The following is a 19,217-nucleotide window of genomic DNA, read 5'->3' as shown; positions in this document are numbered from 1 at the left end:
AGCAAGCTGGAAACACCTCACTTATCGCCTTACTGTTCGTAGTTTAAAACACAAATGGCAACAACTGCAAGTGACTTTGCTGTAATTTATATTCCTATAGGTGAAGAGCATGGTGCATCATTTGTATTTTGCTGACAAACTGGATGCGCCACGAAAGAATCGTTTTCCTGAGCGTTTCATGGATGATGTAACTGCTTTGGTCAGCACAATTGCCGGTGATATAGTCTCTCGGTTTCAGAAGGTAATGGCAAACAATTAAACTGAACCCTGGTCAGAGCTCAGGCACCAGACCTGCTGCATGTTTGCTGATGCCTCAACCAGGAATTGTTTGAAAACATACAGTCTTCTTCATTTTCTTTCCTATTTTTCTCTTCCTTCTCTCTAGGATACAGAAATGGTTGAAAGGCTCAACACCAGTCTTGCATTTTTCCTCAATGACCTGTTGTCTATCATGGACAGAGGATTTGTTTTCGTTCTTATTAAGACTTGCTACAAACAGGTGAATATAGACAAATATTATGACTTAACTGTGAACCATAGCATAGCCTATCACTCTAACTTTCTTTGGACAGGCAGTAAAGTATGGACACAGAATTCTGCTATTCGAGACTTTTTAGAGCAAGCAAGCCATTCTCAGTAGTGATATAGAGTTTACACTCTTCTGGTTGCACTCTTAAATGTGAATGGGAAGTAACTTCCTTGAGTGAACGGACATGCAGCAGGGAGGAAGAATCATTCTCTCTGCTTACCGCGTTTAGAGTAATTGAAACAAAAAATAGTAGGAGGTTTTGTGAGGGAGCTCAGACCATCATGGTTTGTCTCTCAAGGACACATTTACCCTGTATGATCCCATTGATGGCCAAACTCCACTTCCATCTTTCTGAGAGTGCATGGTCTCCTCCCCACAAGGAAAATTCCTACATTATGCATTGGGAAGCTTATTTGCAGTGTTGTGGCAGGGAAATTGCCTCAGACCACAAGATTTCATCTGACTACAAACATCCGTGCTGACACCATGTCCAAGAAGATGAGGAGGTATCAGGAGTGGAGGCTTTGACTCATTTTTGCTGCAGAGTCTAAAACATTTTATATAAGGAGCAGGAATAGCAATTGCATTTGGACTTTGTTGCCTACTCTGTTCACCAACCTGCATCTTCGACCTGTTAATGCATCGCACTGTGTGATCCTGCTTCTCACAACTCCCTACTTAAATCACTAGGATGTGGCTGTCATATGTGAAGCACATAGCTCTTCATCTCCTTAGTATAAATAGCACTCTTATATACATCTTGTACTGATATATGTGCCATTGGCTGGGATGTATATCCCTCCTGCACATCACAAGTTGAATCTGTGTCATGAAGAAGTGATGTGGATGTGACTGTTCAATGATACCAAGCTCCTCAGTCCTTGATTTGGAAGTGTTTTGGGAAGCACTGGTGGGACAGGGGGGCTGGTGCTGCATTTATACTCTGTTTTGGTGCTAACAGCGATCTCCTGGGCTAAACTCGCCAGGTGTCTTCAAAGCTGTATTCCTTAACAAATCCAAGTAACCTGGCGTCTCTGAGGCTGGACTTCCTTCGCATCATTTGCAGCCACGAACACTACGTCACCTTGAACTTACCCTGCAGCTTGCTCACACCGCCTGCATCTCCATCACCGTCTGTGTCTTCAGCGACTTCTCAGGTACAAAGATCCTTTGTGGAAATGCAAGTTGGGCTGCATTCTGAGGCCTAAATCATATGAGGTGGTTGCACCACCTGTATTTTCAGTGTCTGCTTGCTAATATTTGTTGGAAGCGTTCATTTAGAAATTAATTTTCCTGCTACGTAGATTTTTTACATCCTTTGATTGTTTATTATTGAAAAAAGAATGCCTATATCCCTGTCCTCACAGTCACCAGACATATTTCTGTCCTTAGGGACCTAGTCCCCTTCTATATTGGACCAACACACGAATGTAAATTAGCCATTAAAGAAAAGGCTTTGCCCGATGTTGCTCTTTTCTTACAGAACAAGGATGTTTCACAGCACTGTATTCAGTCCTAGCCTGTGCAGAAAAAGTAATTTGAATTAGTAAGTGTGTCATTCAAGTGGATTAATTAGTTGCAAAATAACATAAATCAAATTAAAGCCTTCTTAAACCTGAATAAGATCATCTGTACCTGAGTTAAAAGTTTGACTGATCTGCTTTTAAAGATTATTTGGCTTAACTTTCCTAAGGCCTGTCCTGTAGGTGGGAAGGCAATAACAGCAAACAGAATTAACAGCGGAGTTAGTGAGTTTGCATGTGATGTAAATAGATGTGGCTAGATCCAAACAAAAAAGGGAAATAAAATACTTTATGTGAGATTGTCTTTAGTTCTGAAAACTGCTTCTAATGTATTTCATAAGCTTTGACTCTGTGTTCCAAGGGACCTCATTATGCAACTTCTGAAACTTGATTTTTTGCAGAGTTCTGGATTCTCCACAAATGTCCAAGACCAGAAGATTGCAAATATGTTTGAATTGTCTGTGCCTTTCCGCCAGCAGCATTACTTGGCTGGGCTTGTATTGACAGAACTAGCTGTCATTTTAGATCCTGATGCAGAAGGGTAAATATTTACCTTTTTTTCTGCCCCCCCCATACTTTTCTGTAATTCTAAGCAAGTTGTGGATGCAAAGAAAGTTCTGCCACGGCCAGAGTTGATTTAAATTTGTGAGCTGAGCAGATAAGAAACCAGTTCTTCAAGAATCTGCTTTCTCCCTACCACTCGTATTTCGTACTTCCTTGGCCCTGACTCTGTAAACATGGTTTCAGTCACATTTTTCCAGCTGAGAAGAAGGGAGAGAGGTTCCTGCTGGAGTCCCTGTCTGCCACAGGGGCACAGCTGAGGCTCTTAGAAGGAAAATAGGTAAATAGATTTTCTCAATTGTAACAAGAAAACTTTCAACATTTCAGAAGTCTCTGTGGCTAGTGGTTTTGAATGTTGCAGTGTATTTCATTTATGGTCCTCCCAGCTCTTCTTAAGCAAAAATTATGCATTGATGAGGTCCCTGCAGGTCACATATATAGACAAATAGAGTCAAACATGCAGTTTGTCCATGACTTGCCTGGCTTGTGCAGCAAATATTTGTCTGAAGTAGGAGTGCAGCCTATAGTCCTGACATCCAGTCTGTTACTTGTGTCCTTTAGGACTGTATTCTGCCTTGCCTCTTTAAAATGAGTTTCAATGGAAATTATTGATTGCTTCCACAGTCCTAAGTTCTCTCACAGGCATTTTTCTCAAGGTGGACTCAGAAATACCCGCTGAGTCAACAAATGCTGATGATTCATGGTTAATTCTGCCCCTTTAACAAGAGGTCTCAGGAGTTAAAGATTTATTCTGTTTCATGTTGGAGAAGAAAGTGATGCCATAAATTAGAATATTTTCTTGTATACGTACATAACATACTGCAGTCCATTTGTTGGCCTGAAATGGAAAAAGCAGCAAATGTTTGCTCGTATATGCTGGCTGCAGAAATCCTTTCCGTAGCACAGGACCATCCCGCTCACTGGTCAGAAATCGGGTCCTGTCTCTCATCATATTTGCCCTTGTTCTTCACCAACTTTCTGTTCTCACCTACCTGCCCCTTGAGCTCTCTCTCCTTGCTGTTCTCAGCACTTAAGCTCGGACTAGGATGGTAATCTCAGCCCGGCTGCACAAAGGGACAGTGGGGAGATGGCTCCTCCCCCAAACCTGGTCTAGACAGAAAAAAACCCCTGATTCTAGTTGAACTCTTGAGATGTAATTTGATCAAAGCTCCTGAACTTTGGTGGAGATGTGTGCCAGTAATGCATTTGGGTTTTACTGTTTTCCTGAATGACTTGTAGTTTGCAGTATATTGGCTGTTCTCAGGCTTCAACCTTCTACATTTGCCCTGGTAGATCCACCCTCCCTATAAAGTAACCCAGTCTGTTCCAATGTGCTCCTCCCTTGCCTGTGAAGACTTTCAACAGGCGAAGAGTATCATGAGCAGGCTATTAGTAGAGGCTTCAGACATGCCTGCCTTGTGTTGGCCGCCACTGGAAAAAGCTCAGAATTGTTCCCAGTTGCACAATCCTGCAGCAGGACTGGAGAGGGATGTCCATCTAGTTGCTTATTGTGTTAGAACTTTGCCTTCAATGTGTTCTGTTCTTGCTCTTTTTGCTCCATTAGCAAACTATGTTAAATTTTAGCTCACCCTTTTTATAAGAACTCTTTGGGTCAAGGTGGGTGGAACAGGCTGCAGCACCCTGGTGCCTGAAGGTGGTAGGTTAGACAGATCCCCCTGTGGGAGGTGCTGCACAGCAACACGGTGCATTACATCCTCCTCCAGCATGCTTAGATTCATAGAATCATTTTGGTTGGAAGAGACCCTGAAAATCATCGAGTCCAACCGTTAACCTTACGCTGTCACTACTCCATGTCCCTGAGAACCTCATCTCCGCATCTTGTAAACCCCTCCAGGGATGGTGACTCCACCACTGCCCTGGGCAGGCTGTTCCAATGCCCAACAGCCTTTTCTGGGAAGAAATTTTTGCTCATATCCAATCTAAACCTCCCATGGCGCAACTTGAGGCCGTTTCCTCTCATCCTGTCCTGGAAATCTGAAAGACTCTACAAGATGCAGATGAAAGAACCAGCTGAATGTGTCAGAGCGAGTCCAAGCAGCTGTAGACCCTCAGCAGACTGTCTCTGCAAACAGCGCTGGGGTGCTTTGGTTATTAAGTCATATTGCTCGTTTCACAGTGCCCATGTTGTCCATATTGTCTGAGGTTATAAGGGCAGAACTGAGAAAATCAGAATTTGACCCTCAGTATTCAGCAACAAAAGTAATTTTTCCAAAACTGTGCAGTCTTGACACAAATTTAGGCCAGGGCTGAGATAACAGAGGGGACGGCTGGAGGGCGGCATGATCAGTTCATTGCATTATCAGCCAGAAATATTAGTGGGCCGTATTTCCTCCTCTTGGCTGTGGATCGATCCACTGTGGTACCTGCTCTGTCCTGGAGAAGTGAAAAAGAAATCCACGTCACCCTAGGTTTGAATTACTGTGTTTGGATGTGTTTTCTGTCTGTGCAGTTCTGTGGCCTGCAGGATAGTTTCCCTTGAACTGTCAGAAACACAATTTGGGTGCCACTCCTTCAAAATAATACAAAGGCTTTCCTTTAGCCTTAATCTGAAGGAACTGGTCACTTAAATAAGCATTTCCTTCCTAGTTGTTAAGGGTCTCACTAATTACACAAACAAACAATTGTAGGATCTCATTACAGCTTGATTAAAAAAACAGAGGAAAGAAGTGTCGCTACAACTAGCTGATGTCCTCTAACCTGTATGGGTATCTTTTAAATCATTTTAAATCCCCAACAATCCAGCCAAAAGCCTCTCATCTTTTTTTTAACCAGAACTCAACTCTACTTTTCAGGTAAAGTGGATACTGCCTGAAATTCAGCACTTGTTTTAATACCTCAGGTCTGAACACTGAAGCTTATGTTTTGCTAATGCACAATGTATGAGCTTCCTTGGCTGCTTCCTGCATGGGGTAAAGTTGTCTTCTTGGCCTGGTTTGCCTACAGAAGCAAATAGCTCCAGAGGTCCCTGCTATTTGCTCTGAGAGAGTTTTGCCTCGGTGTGGTGGTGGAGGGAATTGAAAGGAGCAGAGGGCGAGTTCTGGAGAGATTCAGGGGAGTTTGGGGTTTCAAGGTGTGAGCACCGAGTCGGCTCACGCAGGGTGTCCTGCCAAAGGGATGGTGCTTGGGCCCTGCCATCGTTTGCATCTCAGTAATGAGGGAGGCCATTTTTGTTGCTATTTTTCCTTCTACCCCTCAATTTCTTTGACACTTTTGATTCAGAATTATGGATCTCTAGTCTACTGTTTTGGTTGAATAATTGCATGATGGGCCGGGGAACTGAAGCAGAAGCTTCTTGATCATTTGATAAAAGCGATGGTCTATCTTAGGAGGGCTTTTCTCTCTCTAAATGGTGTTAAATAGAAAAAAAAAGGAACGCATCAAATAGTTTCACTAAACCCACTATCCGCTCAAGTTTCTCTCCCTGTTTTTCATATTCCCTAAGTTCTCCTGATGATCTGTAGTAGACTCAATATTTCAGCATAGCAGTAGCCAGGACTTTGTTTTCATATGGAAAGTACAAGAGTGTTCACATTATATTGAGTGTGCACCTCCACAAGATATTTTTGTACATTTTAGATGGCATAGTAAAAAGCCAGCCATTTGTAAAACAGATGGGAGATAAAAAAACACATGTAATGGCATTTTATGTGAAGCTAAAAATAAAAACCAGGTTTTTTTTCTGTTTTTTGAAGCACCTTAGTTACAAAGTATAGTTTGCTTTGAAGATACTAACTTATCTGCGTGACCCAACTCTCTTTTAACAGTTTATTTGGATTGCATAAGAAGGTCATCAATATGGTACACAATTTACTGTCCAGTCATGACTCGGATCCGCGGTACGCTGACCCGCAGGTAAAGGCCCGGGTGGCAATGCTGTATCTACCTCTGATTGGCGTGATCATGGAAGCCGTGCCTCAGCTTTATGACTTTACAGGTATTTTATATTCTGTGCTTTGAATACGTGTTCATCTGCTCACCAGACTTGAGTGTTTGAGTTCTCAAATTGAACTACAAAACCCTTTACTGTTGGGTGAGATTGTTTCTGGTTTGAATTATGACTTTGAATGTGTTTTTGCATCCATTTCCTAAACTGTACTTGCAAAATATATCTTCAGTGACTTAACACTCAAAGGCTTCATTTGCCCAATTGTTTGCGTGAAGTAAAAAATGAGCAATGCATTTTAGTTAACATCGGAGTGACTGCTGTCCCTCTGCATCTCTGACCTGCTTGGAAAGTCACCTCATGTAGTGTACAATTGTCATAATAATTCCAAAGGATAAGCAGAGTTCCTCTCCTTCCTCCTAGCACGTGCTCTGGCAGCAGCACGTTTCAGGGGCACTTTGCAAAGTATTATTTCAAATCAGGGCAGGGAGTCCAGTCTGGAATAGTTTGGAATTTGGAGGTGTCTTCTGCAGCCTTTGAGTTCAATGACACAATAAAGCTGCAAGTCAGGATTTGAAGTGAAGTACTCAAAGGGACAAAAGGTCTAATTTTCAGAAGGGTTCTAGATACTGAGGTTATGTAGGTTGCATTTGAAAACTGTAGTTTGCTTTGCGTGATCTCAAATAATAGCCCTGCTTACTTTCAGGACCTCATGGGCATGATGAATTTCGGTTTGCATTCCTGGACAGCTCAATGAAATTAGCACTGCGGAGGGAGTGTGGGGAGGGAAACTTTGAATTTGGGGACTGACAAGATGCACGTGTTTCTTGACAGAGAGTCACAACCAGCGAGGGAGGCCGAGCTGCGTTGCTGTCGATGATTACGAAAGTGAGGGTGGAAGCATGATAAGCCAGACAGTTGCCATGGCCATTGCAGGAACGTCAGTGCCTCAGCTCACCCGGCCCAGCAGTTTTCTACACACCTCGTCGGTACAAAGCCACCTCTCTCTATTCCTTGACCCTCAATCTGTGTCAACAAGCAAATATTTATGCATGCAGGTCCTGTGAAGCTGATCAACGAGTGGTAGAGATGCTGGGTGTTACACGGGGAGACAGGGTGAAAGACAAGGGGGAACAAAACACGTTTGCAGGTGGTTGTGCCTGTCTCAGAGAAGGTATAAGAAAATGCCAGATGGGGATAAAAATCAGCAAACCACAGAAAATGCAAGAATTCTCTTTTCTGATAAAGGTTCTCTGATAAAAGCTCTGTGAAATGCAATGGTCATTGAGCTCTGAGCCCTAAGCAAAAACTACATGTCTAAATCTTGCCTAGCTGAAGACAGAAATGATCCATTTTCCCTGTTCTCTTCTCAGTTCTCTCCTCCTTCCAGTAGCAGGCAGGCCGTTCCATTTCTCAGTCCTGCTTTTAGTCCTGCATCAGGACCCCATTTTGTTGGGTTTTATACACACTCAAAGTGAGACACTGATACATATATGAGATAATGAATGGAGCCTCTCTGTGTAACTGTGAACCTGCTGGAGGTTATTAAAGGCATCTCAAGGGAAGTGAGTTTTTGCTGCCTGAACAGAAACTCATTCTTAAAATTTGATTATTTTGGTTCAAACTACCGCTTCGCTCTTGTGGCTTGGCTATCTGCAAGCTGTTCAGTTGATAAAGAGCAATGTGTATCTCCTGGTTAGTAAAAAACGTCTATTCACCTTCTGTTCCCATTTGGTAATTATTTAGACTGGGATGGTAGGTGGTGCAGATTCTTTTAGTGATGACTGAAGTGTTTGGATGTAAAATACAGCGTGGCAAACGTGTTGACCTGTCTGTTTCAGAGCGGCAGGCAGCACTCCACCTTCTCAACAGAGTCCAGCCGCAGCCTCCTGATCTGTCTCTTGTGGGTGCTCAAAAACGCAGATGAAAGCGTCTTGCAGAAATGGTTCACAGACCTCTCAGTGTTGCAGCTCAATCGCCTGCTGGATTTACTTTATCTTTGCGTATCCTGCTTTGAATACAAGGTACTGCGATATTGTTTAAACCTCCTGAAGTTCCTTCTAGGGCTTGCCAAGGAACTTTACACTCCCATCCTTTACACGACTCCAGAAAGGCATTTCCTGCTCCCCTCTAAGTATTTCCTGTATTTAGAATCCCAAGGGTTAGCACTTATCTGTGCAACCTCTAGCCTTTTTCCATGTTTACTTTTCAGCCATGCAAGTGTCTTGTGCCTTGTTTCACTTCTTACACAGTTTGTGCTGCTTGCTACTCATTTGGGAACTGCTACGGGGAAAAGGGGTGGCTGGTGGCTACTTTGCTTACTGTCAACAAGAAGAGAGTTTTCCGTAGCAGTGCTGGAGTCTGAGTGGATTATCTCACTAGCAACTAAACCTATATTTCTTTCTTGCTCTATGTCTTTAGACAGGAAAGATATTTTGAGTTGCTAATGCTCAGAAAATATCTCAGATTGAAAGAATCTTCCCTCATAGTCTCTTTTGAAACTTGCAGGGCAAGAAAGTGTTTGAAAGAATGAATAGTCTGACATTCAAGAAGTCAAAAGACATGAGAGCCAAACTTGAAGAAGCTATTTTGGGAAGCATAGGGGCAAGACAGGAAATGGTCCGAAGAAGCAGAGGACAGCTGGGTGAGTAAAGAAGTCTTCTCTGCTGTCCCCGTTTCCCAAAAACTGCTACTCCCAAGCCCAACAATTACTTACACCCATCCATGATGTGAGATACTACCCATCAAGATCTTCAGGCGAAAAGGCCTCTAGAAAATGCTGTTTGCATTTTGCAGCATGCTTCACTGGACCTACAAAATTAGGACACTTTTCCTAAGTTCCATCTACAGATGGTTTGTTTGCTACTTGTTTGCTTTTGTGCACATGTGATCACGTCTCATTTAGGGGGTGTTCTTGCCTGAACTTCTTCCGGTGTAGCATCCTTCACAGCCACCTTCTTGTATGTTCTGTGCAAGTATCAGAGTGGAAACCAGACTGCCTGGTCTTGCTTTGATAGCTCTGAAAATGCCTGAATATTTCTGCTTGAAATAGCCAGTAGTTTGGGTAACAAGCACCTTGTGGTGATTTTTGCTGGTTTTGTTGTCTGGGAGGAAGGAAGGCCCAAGGGTTAGGACAAGAATCAGAAGTGGCTTCGGTCTCCTACTCTGCCACAAGCATCCTGGTACCTGTGAGCTGGTAATTTTGGGCAAAGTTGAACAGATATTTAAGAGAGATGGGGACCTTTGTATTTTTTTTTCTTAATCTGACCTGATTGCCTTTATTACTTGAAAGTTCCCTGCCCATAAAAAAGACTGTGAGGTAGGAGAGGGAATCTCAGCACCACCCAGAGAACATTCCTGTGTGCCAGTTGAGGACAGGGAAATCAGATTGGTGAGGATTGACGCACCCGGGCATCAGTCCTCATCTCTTAGCATCCCTGGCAGCCACCTCCCTGGTTTGAGCACCTCAGCTGCCTCTCTCCATTAGCTCCTTGGTGAGCTGGCATCTGGCAGCACACAAAGTGTTGCTCTTTGCTCTCTTGTGTACAAAACCACTGCACACGAAGTTGCCTCTCATGCCACTCAGCAGTGGCATTAGGGGCCATGTAAACATCTTGAGTGTGTGCCACAGACTTGGGCTTGAAGAAATCATAGTTTGCTGTCACCTGTCACTTGTGAACAAATCCAGACTTGCTACCCGTGCAAAAAAGTTAGCATTAGGTGACTGCTATTGTTTTCATATTCTCTTGCAGAGAGAAGTCCTTCTGGGAGCGCGTTTGGAAGTCAAGAAAATTTGAGATGGAGAAAGGATATGACTCACTGGCGTCAAAACACAGAAAAGCTTGACAAGTAACTCTACCTTATCCTTCTACATTACCAATGTGGGAATGCGGGGTGTCTCTCCCTGTGGGTGAATGGCAGCGGCTCACTTAGCTCTCGTGTGAGCAGATTTGGGCCCTCAGTTGGAACCGGGCTGGCAGTGTGCAAATAGCTTTTAGTCCAGCACTGCCCTGTCTAACTCTTTGCTTTTACACTGTCCCTTGCTTGCTTTGATTTTAAAATGAGATTTAAAGAGACTGATACAACCCTTTACCTTCTCAAACCCCTGTAGCAAGCTTTAATTTAGAGAGAAGATCCATTAACAGTGTTCATAGATAGCATATATATCTCCTGTCATATTTCCTTTATTCCATAAGAGCATTCTGGAGTTCTCAAAGCTCGCTTTCCTTTCCTGTCCTAATCCATCACTTTGATTGTTTTTCCACATGTGCTGTGCTTTTAGAAGCCACAAACCAGCCAGGTACTGTAGCATTGGTGTGCAGTTCTTACGAATTGGCGTTTTGTACATCTGCAGCCTCAATCATCACAGCGTTGTTTGTGATGCTTGGCAGAAGTTTTCAGTGTGTGTGTGCAACTGGTTGAAACAAGCTCTTTTTGCATATTACACCCATTTCCTCTAAAATTCCCTCTCTTAGTGTGGTTTAATCTGGAGGGCTCAGGAGTGGTGTTTGAGCTTTGCTGTGCACGTTTTTGTTTCCTCAAATTGCAACCCACAGTCCCCATCCTCCTGGCAGAAGCCTTGTTCCTAAACTTGGGACAATAGTCTCAGCCCAAGTGAAGCTCTGAAGATATTGGGGAATGGGGTCCTCAAAGCCTGGATGGAGAGCAGGCCTAATTTTACCATTGAAGACATTAATACTTCCTGCAGTTGGAAGTACATCTTCACAGCTTCCACTTGCTTTGTCCAACACCAGAATGTAGTCCCTAGTTATGTCAAGTAGTGGCTTTTTGTCCAAGACTCCAGTCCTGTTGAGACCTTGGGAAAGCCACATGACCAGTGTGTTTCAAGCTACTAATGAAGTGATGTAGGTATAAATTGCACCACGGCACAACTCCAGAACTGTGGACAGATTTACACCGGATTAAAATTCAGCCTGAAAAACTAATCAGTTCACTTCTGGCACTGAGTCTGAGCCCTTTCTCCTCTTCCCAGCAGGACCTCCTGTCCATGTTAAACAGCTGTGCAATACCTTGATGCTCAAAGGATGGTATCTCACCCCACAAAATAATCTGCTTAAATAACTCTACAAACGTGCTTTTTAACCCATATTTCCTCACTGTGACCCGAGTCCATCACACTCCACTCCCCGGCTCTGTGTGTCCTGCATGCATAGGCAGAGTCTGGCCTTTTGAAATTAATTAAACAAGACTTTTCACACCAAGAATTGCGTACAGCTGATTGCAGGTGGTATCGTTTTATGCAGATGGCATTATTTTATAGAGAGCCAGGCCTTAAGCCTTCATTTTCTGGAGCCTGAAGAGTAGATAATGAGTGTACGACCCAGTCCCAGAGTGTGGCAGGGTGCTTACTGCAATCTGGGTCCCAGAGCCGAGTCAGCTGCTGTCCCCTTTGGTGTGTAATTGCCTTGGATTTGATCAGTTCCTGTATCTGTCAGAGGTGGCACATGTGGTAGGACAGGGCACAGTTGGGCTCTTCAAATATCCTGCTGAGTCTTTGTCAAATCCAGCTCCTGCCACTGAAATTAGGTGATTGCTGCTGAATTCCCAGGGCCCCCAGTGCGAGGGGGTGTATGAGCTTTGTAAAGCCATTCTAGCAAAGTGAGTGCCTGGCAAATAACAGCCAAATGGTGCCATTTTTCTTGAACTTATTTAAGAACTGTAATATAATGCAGCTTAAACCGACGAAAATCGCACCCTCAGACTATGCTACAACCAGTCTAGCTGCAGGGATCAACAGTGCGGATATGTTATGTTATACTAGCTCGTGTAGCACCACCTTGTGTCCATAGCCTATAGCGTAAAGCCATGTGTTCTGTTCCTGGTTGTGCTGTTGCATGCCTAACGATGCTACTAAACCAGTTTTGAATTTTGGGCTTTTTGATTCTGAACTGTTATTGTGTTCCTGGGAGAGTAATGAAGTGGCAGAAAGTAGCGTGATTTCTCCTGAGCATGGCAAACATAAATCCTGTGTAAGTTTGTATATGTAAAAAAACCCAAGTCTTTCTTCCTGTCCTCTTAATGGATGCAGTAAAATATCCTTGTAGTGTTGTCCAGTAGTAAATGTACGCATTTTGACTGGAGGTTTTCTGCTAATGTGAAAATATTTTTGACTGGAAAATATGTAGGTCTGCTTCTTACACAGAAAGTGATTTTATTGCTTTCTTTCTCTTATTAGATCAAGGGCAGAGATAGAACACGAGGCACTTATTGATGGAAATCTTGCAACGGAAGCGAATCTGATTATTTTGGATACACTAGAGATAGTTGTACAGGTAAGGATGGTAAGAAAATAGAGATATAACAGCATTACAGTCACCTGGCCAGGCAGCAGAATGTTAAATAAAAACTTTCCGCTGCTCTTAACTGCCTGAGCACCATCAGAACTGTTCAAGCACCCTGCTGCGGCGGGAAGGGTGGTAATGCCTCAGCCCAGAACAATCTGCTTTAAAATGTCAATACTGTCCTTCAGTCTTTTTGAAAGTTGTTCACTATTGTGCTATATGAAGCAGATGTTTGTAAAACTCAACAGTGAACTGTAAAAATTTTCAAGTTCTGCCCTATTCTAACTGATTCATCCGGTTCGTTCCCAAATCTGCCTCAAGTCATTGAGTTCCAGGTCAGTCTCCTGCCTCCATACTTAATGTTTGTGGTGCAGGGAAACCTCTGGGCTCCTTCATCTGTGTGCACAGCCCAGCGATGCTCCCAGTCCCTGCTGATCAGCACAGACATGTGGCAGTTTTGTCCCCTGCTTTTGTACAAATGGAACAGGCATGGGCTGGAAGCAGGTGGACACAGGAGCAGATCTGCTCCTGAGCTGCTGGGAGACTCAGGAATACTGGGGGTTACACCTTGCACCCGAGGAATCCACCTTCCCTCTAGTAGAACAAGGTCCCCAAAGTTCAGAGCCTCATTGGCTGGAAAGCGCCATTGTTCCAGCAGCATTAGCGCGTGGGTCAGATTTTCATTATCTGGGGGTTGATTCAGAAATGAAATGTTTTGCGGGCTCAGATAAATAGAATATAGAATAGAATCCTAGAATCATTTTGGTTGGAAGAGACCCTCAAGATCATCAAGCCCAACCATAGCCCACCTCTGTCACTAAACCATGTCCCTAAGAACCTCATCTCCGTGTGTTTTAAACCCCTCCAGGGATGGTGACTCCACCACTGCCCTGGGCAGCCTGTTCGAATGCCCGACAGCCCTTTCTGGAATAAATTTTTCCTAATATCCAATCTGAACCTTCCCTGGTTCAACTTGAGGCCGTTTCCTCTTGCCCTGTCACTTGTTACTTGGGAGAAGAGACCAACACCCTCCATGCTCCAACCTCCTTTCAGGCAGTTCAGAGATCAGAAGGTCTCCCGTCAGCTCCTGTTCTCCAGGCTGAACACCCCCCAGGTCCCTCAGCCACTCCCATCACACTTGTACTTTAGTGGGTAATTTCTCCATTCCAAAGGGCTTTTCAGCAGAGGTCCCTCAGCCACTCCCATCACACTTGTGCTTTAGTGGGTAATTTCTCCATTCCAAAGGGCTTTTCAGCAGAGTTGTTCTCTCCTGACATACACATGAGGGTTGATTTTTGCTCATGCAACTCTTGGTTTACTTTTGACTGCAGACAGTTTCTGTGACGGAGTCCAAAGAGAGCATCCTTGGCGGTGTGCTGAAGGTGCTTCTGCACAGCATGGCCTGCAACCAAAGTGCACTTTATCTCCAACACTGCTTCGCCACACAGAGGGCTTTGGTTTCAAAGGTGAATTGTCTGCAGATGCTACAATATATCCTGAGCAGCACTGATGGAGGATGGGGCTGTTTTCTTCCTTTGCACTGGGGTCACTTCACCAAGCATTTATTATTTTGTGCAAAATTGATTTTCAGGAAGTGTGGTCTGGGGGTTGATAAATCCTGACTGGTTTTCATGATCAGTATCCTGTGTTTATGCATTTTGAGTTTGATGGCTGCACACAAAGGTACAGTTTGCAGAGCCTAAGTGTGGTGGGGGTTCCTGCTGGCCCATGCTAAGCAGGCAGAGGCATGTTGACAGCAGGGAGCACAAAACACGGATGGAATTTAAGCTATATAAATCTCACTTAAAGTGGGTTTGTTTTACTGGGCCCATAATTTAAATGATTTCCCAGTTTCTGTAGGTATACTGGGAATAGCTCACAGTTTTAAGCCTGAGTTTTTGGAACTGATGTAAATCAGTGTAAGCGTCTAGATATGGAAACAAATTGTGGGGGTAGGTAAAATGAGTTGCCTTCTATTGCTACCAGTGAGTCTGCTTTTGCCTCAGTGTACAAGTGAAGTGATTCAAATTAGCATCTCTCTACTCAAATAGAGGGGACTGGACTTTCTGTAATGCCAGTGTATGCTCAGTGCAGAGAATTGCCCTGGCGTTATGGAACACGAGTGCGTGTTCCTGTCCAAACACTAATTTCGTCATGTGCTGTGTTTCCAGTTCCCAGAGCTGCTGTTTGAAGAAGAGACAGAGCAGTGTGCGGATCTGTGCCTGCGGCTCCTGCGACACTGTAGCAGCAGTATCAGCACGATACGGTCCCACGCCAGTGCCTCACTTTACCTCCTCATGAGGCAAAACTTTGAGATTGGGAACGTGAGTATCCTGCTGCACTTCATTAGATTATTCCATGTGAACGGGTGGGGACTGCTGGGATTTTGTTTTCATTCAGCTCTTGCTTACCTCTAATTACATCTTAGCTTGACTCACCCTTGTGGACTTTAAATTGTCAAGAAAATTCCCAGCCTTAACTCTTCGGTTGGTATTTCACAGGCATACGTGTAGCACTGTGTCACAAAGCTCTGCCACAGACATCTCTGGTTGGTTGCAGTCCCCCACAGGGAGCAGAAGATCCAGTGAGACCTGCTGTTTCTGGGCACAGGGACTGTTAATGGTTTGATAGCAACAAATTACCTGTGACTTCAGTTTTTAGGCCAGCCCAAGACAAAACCGAGTGTCTAGAATGAAGGGTGTATTCACGAGAGGGAGTTGAGCATTGTCCTGTTCAGGGTCCTTGAGCACAGGGAGGAGAAAAGACTAAAACTTTTGCAGGAGAACCTTCACCTGCAACTAAAAATTCTGTCCTCAGATTATGAAGTCAGTAGCACCAGAGGTTTATTGTAATCACTTCTCCGTGACAACCTGTTTCACGAAACTGGTGTTTTCTTTTTTTGAATCAGGTGTCTGTCAGGAGGAGGGTGTCATGACCAGAGCAGTGATGTTGCAGCAGACTGTTGAAGTGTTTCCAGGTTGTTGAAATACCGTAATAATTTCTCTGTTGCAGAACTTTGCCAGGGTGAAAATGCAGGTGACCATGTCTCTCTCATCCCTGGTGGGGACATCCCAGAACTTCAATGAGGAATTTTTGCGACGTTCCCTGAAGACTATTTTGACATATGCTGAAGAAGATCTGGAACTTAGGGAGACAACATTTCCTGATCAGGTACAAGAAATACCACAAGAGGAGTAATGTGTAGTTCATTAACAGGCTGTTCTTAGACCTCCACCTATAGCTGGAGTTTGCATGAACTCCCTGAAGTGGGTATGTTGTATTTTTTTTTAGCATCTAAGTACATAAAACTCAGGTTCTTGATTAATTCTGACAAGGTGCAAACACACAACGCTTCAGAGTGTCTGTGTTCCAGACACAGCAGTATGTAGCTCACATCCCATTGCTGGTTCATTACAGCAGTATATTTTTACAGGTTCAGGATTTAGTGTTCAACCTCCATATGATCCTCTCTGACACAGTGAAAATGAAGGAGCACCAGGAAGATCCAGAAATGCTGATTGACTTGATGTACAGGTAGAGTTTATAACCATTGCACTAGAGGGACAGTAGATGTCAGTGCTTCATGTGAACAAAACCTTGTACCTGCTGCCCTTCCTGTATTTACAGCGTGAGGTGCTTTATTGCTGTGAACTTTGATTGCTTGTTTTTTATTAGCAATTACTTTAAACTTAAACATGTTTGACAGCGTTTGACATAGTTCAAATTTCATCTGCAAACAACACAGCTACTCGCTACTTGGTTTTGGACCCAGGTGTTGCACATTTGAGTCCTTATAGAATCATAGAGTCACTTTGGTTGGAAAGGAGCTTCTTTTTGGAGCAGTTACAGGTCTTAGTGCTCATGTACCAATATGTACCAGTTTGTTGTATTTAAATGTGGTGTTGATAGGTTTTGTTTGGCACTTATGGACCTTATCTTCGATAAAAGTAGTTTCCCTTCCCAGGAGTCTCTGACATTCTCATCCTCCACCTGAGTACAGACAACTCTCCCTGCTTGCGTCAGGGAAAACTTAACAATCTTCCAGGACCTGCTTGCACAAAAGGCTTTTCTGGTGCTGGTACATATGATGGTCTCCATACGCAAAAGATATTCCAGAACCATGTTAAGATGCCAGCTACCAAATTATGTGGTGGCGTCTGCACCAATGGTCCTGAAGGCTTCCAGGCAGGTCTGCTGTGATTGACCCACGCTTCCTACCAATCTCCCAAGTAAATTATGAACTTTGGTTAGGAGCTTCAGCAGTCACCCATAAAAGCATTCTGCTGTGAGGCGGTAGCTGCAGTTGCTTGCTCATCGCTAACTGGCTCAGAAAGTAATTTAGGGTAATTTATCACTGTCTACAACTGCCCGAAAGGAAGTTGTAGCATGGAGAGTGTTGGTCTCTTCTCCCAAGTAACAAGTGACAGGACAAGGAGAAATGGCCTCAAGTTGCACCAGGGGAGGTTCAGATTGGATATTAGGAAAAAATTCCTCACGAAAAGGGCTGTCAGGCATTGGAACGGGCTGCCCAGGGCAGTGGTGGAGTCACCATCACTGGAGGGGTTTAAAAGGTGTTTAGATCAGGTTCTTAGGGACATGGTTTAGTGCTAGGGTCTCTTCCAACTGAAATGATTCTATGATTCTGTATCTATATAGCTTCTTACATTGTGTATTTTTAGATAGCCTAGCACTGACGGTGCTTGTATTTAAACAAAAGTAATTAAATAATAATCACAGAGGTTTTCTTTCCAATCAGGATTGCGAAGGGCTATCAGAACTCCCCTGACCTGCGCCTGACATGGCTGCAGAACATGGCTGGAAAGCACTCGGAGAGGAGCAACCACGCCGAGTCAGCCCAGTGCCTGGTCCACTCCGCAGCCTTGGTGGCTGAATATCTCAGCATGCTGGAAGACCGAAAATACCTCCCTGTAGGGTGTGTTACGTTTCAGGTAGGAATTATCCTGCTGAAGTGCTGTGCTGGTTCAGAAGGAAATTAAACAAAATACCTGTGAAAGCTGCCTCTTTAGAAATTTTAGGATTTGACTGAAAACCATCTGGCTTTCAAAGAATTGAGAATTTTGATGTTGTTTACATTGAGTAAAAATATTTCATCTATATTATATCTCCTTAGAACATATCTTCTAATGTTTTGGAAGAGTCAGCAGTTTCTGATGATGTTGTATCACCAGACGAAGAAGGTATCTGTTCTGGAAAGTATTTTACAGAAGCTGGTCTGGTGGGATTGCTGGAACAGGCTGCAGCATCTTTCTCCATGGTAGAAGACTTTAATTTCTTTACCTATCTTCTTCAGCAGTCTTACACTGCTTTGCATTATGAATGACGTTTTCTCTGTGTGTAACTCTATTGTAACCACTTAATTTGCATGAAGCACTGGGAGTTTTAATTGTTCCAGGCCACTTGCTTTGCCCTCTGGAGTAAGCTTTGCAAAGAGCAAGATCTGGGACCAGTTTCTAGTGTTTTTCACTTCAACGCTTCACGTTTGAGAGTTCACAACAGTTAAGAAGGGCCATGATGTTTTTTCTTCCTCTTCAAAAAGAGTGGGCCAAGAGCTTTGTGTGATCAGTGTTAATGAGCTGGTAGTAGCAGATCCATCAGAAGCCAAGGAAAGCAAGTGAATTATTTCCTGCAACACAATATAAAGCATGATGCAGTGGGTTTAAGTACAAACAGCAGTAATTCCAGAGCAAAGACCTAGAACCCCTGCTGTGGGCTGGCTGTGCCATGCTCTTGTGCTCATATCCATCCAAAATACCTCAGTTTTTATTCTATTAATAATCTCATTAATTAGCGGCAATGATGTGTGGCAATGTGTAATGCAGTAGGCTTTTTATTCCAAGGTACCTGAGTATTTTATTCCATTCCTGTGTGGGTATATTTTAAGAAAAGCTGCTGATTACATCACCTTTTCATTTTGCAGTTTTATCATTTAAATGCTGGTAGTATGTATCATTATTGCTGTTGAATTGATGGAGGAATCTGATGGACCTTATATTCTTAGGCTGGCATGTATGAAGCAGTTAATGAGGTTTACAAAGTCCTTATTCCTATCCACGAAGCTAACAGAGATGCCAAGAAGCTGTCTACTATTCATGGTAAACTCCAAGAAGCATTCAGCAAGATAGTTCACCAGGTAATTATTTGAATTTTCAGCTGCAATGTGAATTGTGAAAAAACATCAAATGTTCAGTGCAAATAAAAACTACGTGTTAAAGAAAAAAAAAAAAATTACGCAAGAGTTGTCCAGTGATGATCCACAGTAAATTAAAGGATCACTAACGGGATTTTTTTTCTCTGGACATTTAACATGAGAAACATGAGAGAACATGAAACATAACCAAGTTTCATTGTAACTTCCGAAATATCCAAGAGTTAAAAAT

The 19,217-nt window shown here is 43.4% G+C and overlaps 1 protein-coding gene across 6 annotated transcripts in view; it reads left to right on the top strand.

The window, feature by feature from the left end:
- Nucleotides 1–19,217, top strand: part of DOCK7 (dedicator of cytokinesis 7) — a gene marked incomplete at both ends in the record, with an annotated part of 100,095 nt that overhangs the window by 68,952 nt on the left and 11,926 nt on the right. For 3 of the 6 annotated variants that reach the window (XM_080349043.1, XM_080349041.1, XM_080349039.1), the window contains 18 exons: nt 101–241; nt 386–499; nt 1,516–1,686; nt 2,454–2,593; nt 6,399–6,568; nt 7,352–7,506; nt 8,359–8,541; nt 9,026–9,161; nt 10,270–10,366; nt 10,800–10,817; nt 12,714–12,810; nt 14,151–14,285; nt 14,991–15,143; nt 15,832–15,990; nt 16,253–16,353; nt 17,576–17,768; nt 17,951–18,094; nt 18,839–18,970. In XM_080349043.1, coding sequence (XP_080205169.1) covers nt 101–241; nt 386–499; nt 1,516–1,686; nt 2,454–2,593; nt 6,399–6,568; nt 7,352–7,506; nt 8,359–8,541; nt 9,026–9,161; nt 10,270–10,366; nt 10,800–10,817; nt 12,714–12,810; nt 14,151–14,285; nt 14,991–15,143; nt 15,832–15,990; nt 16,253–16,353; nt 17,576–17,768; nt 17,951–18,094; nt 18,839–18,970 — 2,439 coding nt within the window. The remainder of the gene's footprint in view (nt 1–100; nt 242–385; nt 500–1,515; nt 1,687–2,453; nt 2,594–6,398; nt 6,569–7,351; nt 7,507–8,358; nt 8,542–9,025; nt 9,162–10,269; nt 10,367–10,799; nt 10,818–12,713; nt 12,811–14,150; nt 14,286–14,990; nt 15,144–15,831; nt 15,991–16,252; nt 16,354–17,575; nt 17,769–17,950; nt 18,095–18,838; nt 18,971–19,217) is intronic. The other 3 variants (XM_080349044.1, XM_080349040.1, XM_080349042.1) reach the window with 1 other exon arrangement.

The sequence above is a fragment of the Nesoenas mayeri genome, assembly GCF_963082525.1.
Source record: "Nesoenas mayeri genome assembly, chromosome: 8".
Classification (NCBI taxonomy): domain Eukaryota; kingdom Metazoa; phylum Chordata; class Aves; order Columbiformes; family Columbidae; genus Nesoenas; species Nesoenas mayeri.
The sequence above is the reverse complement of the archived record's forward strand: the minus strand, read 5'-3'. Positions and strand labels throughout refer to the sequence as shown.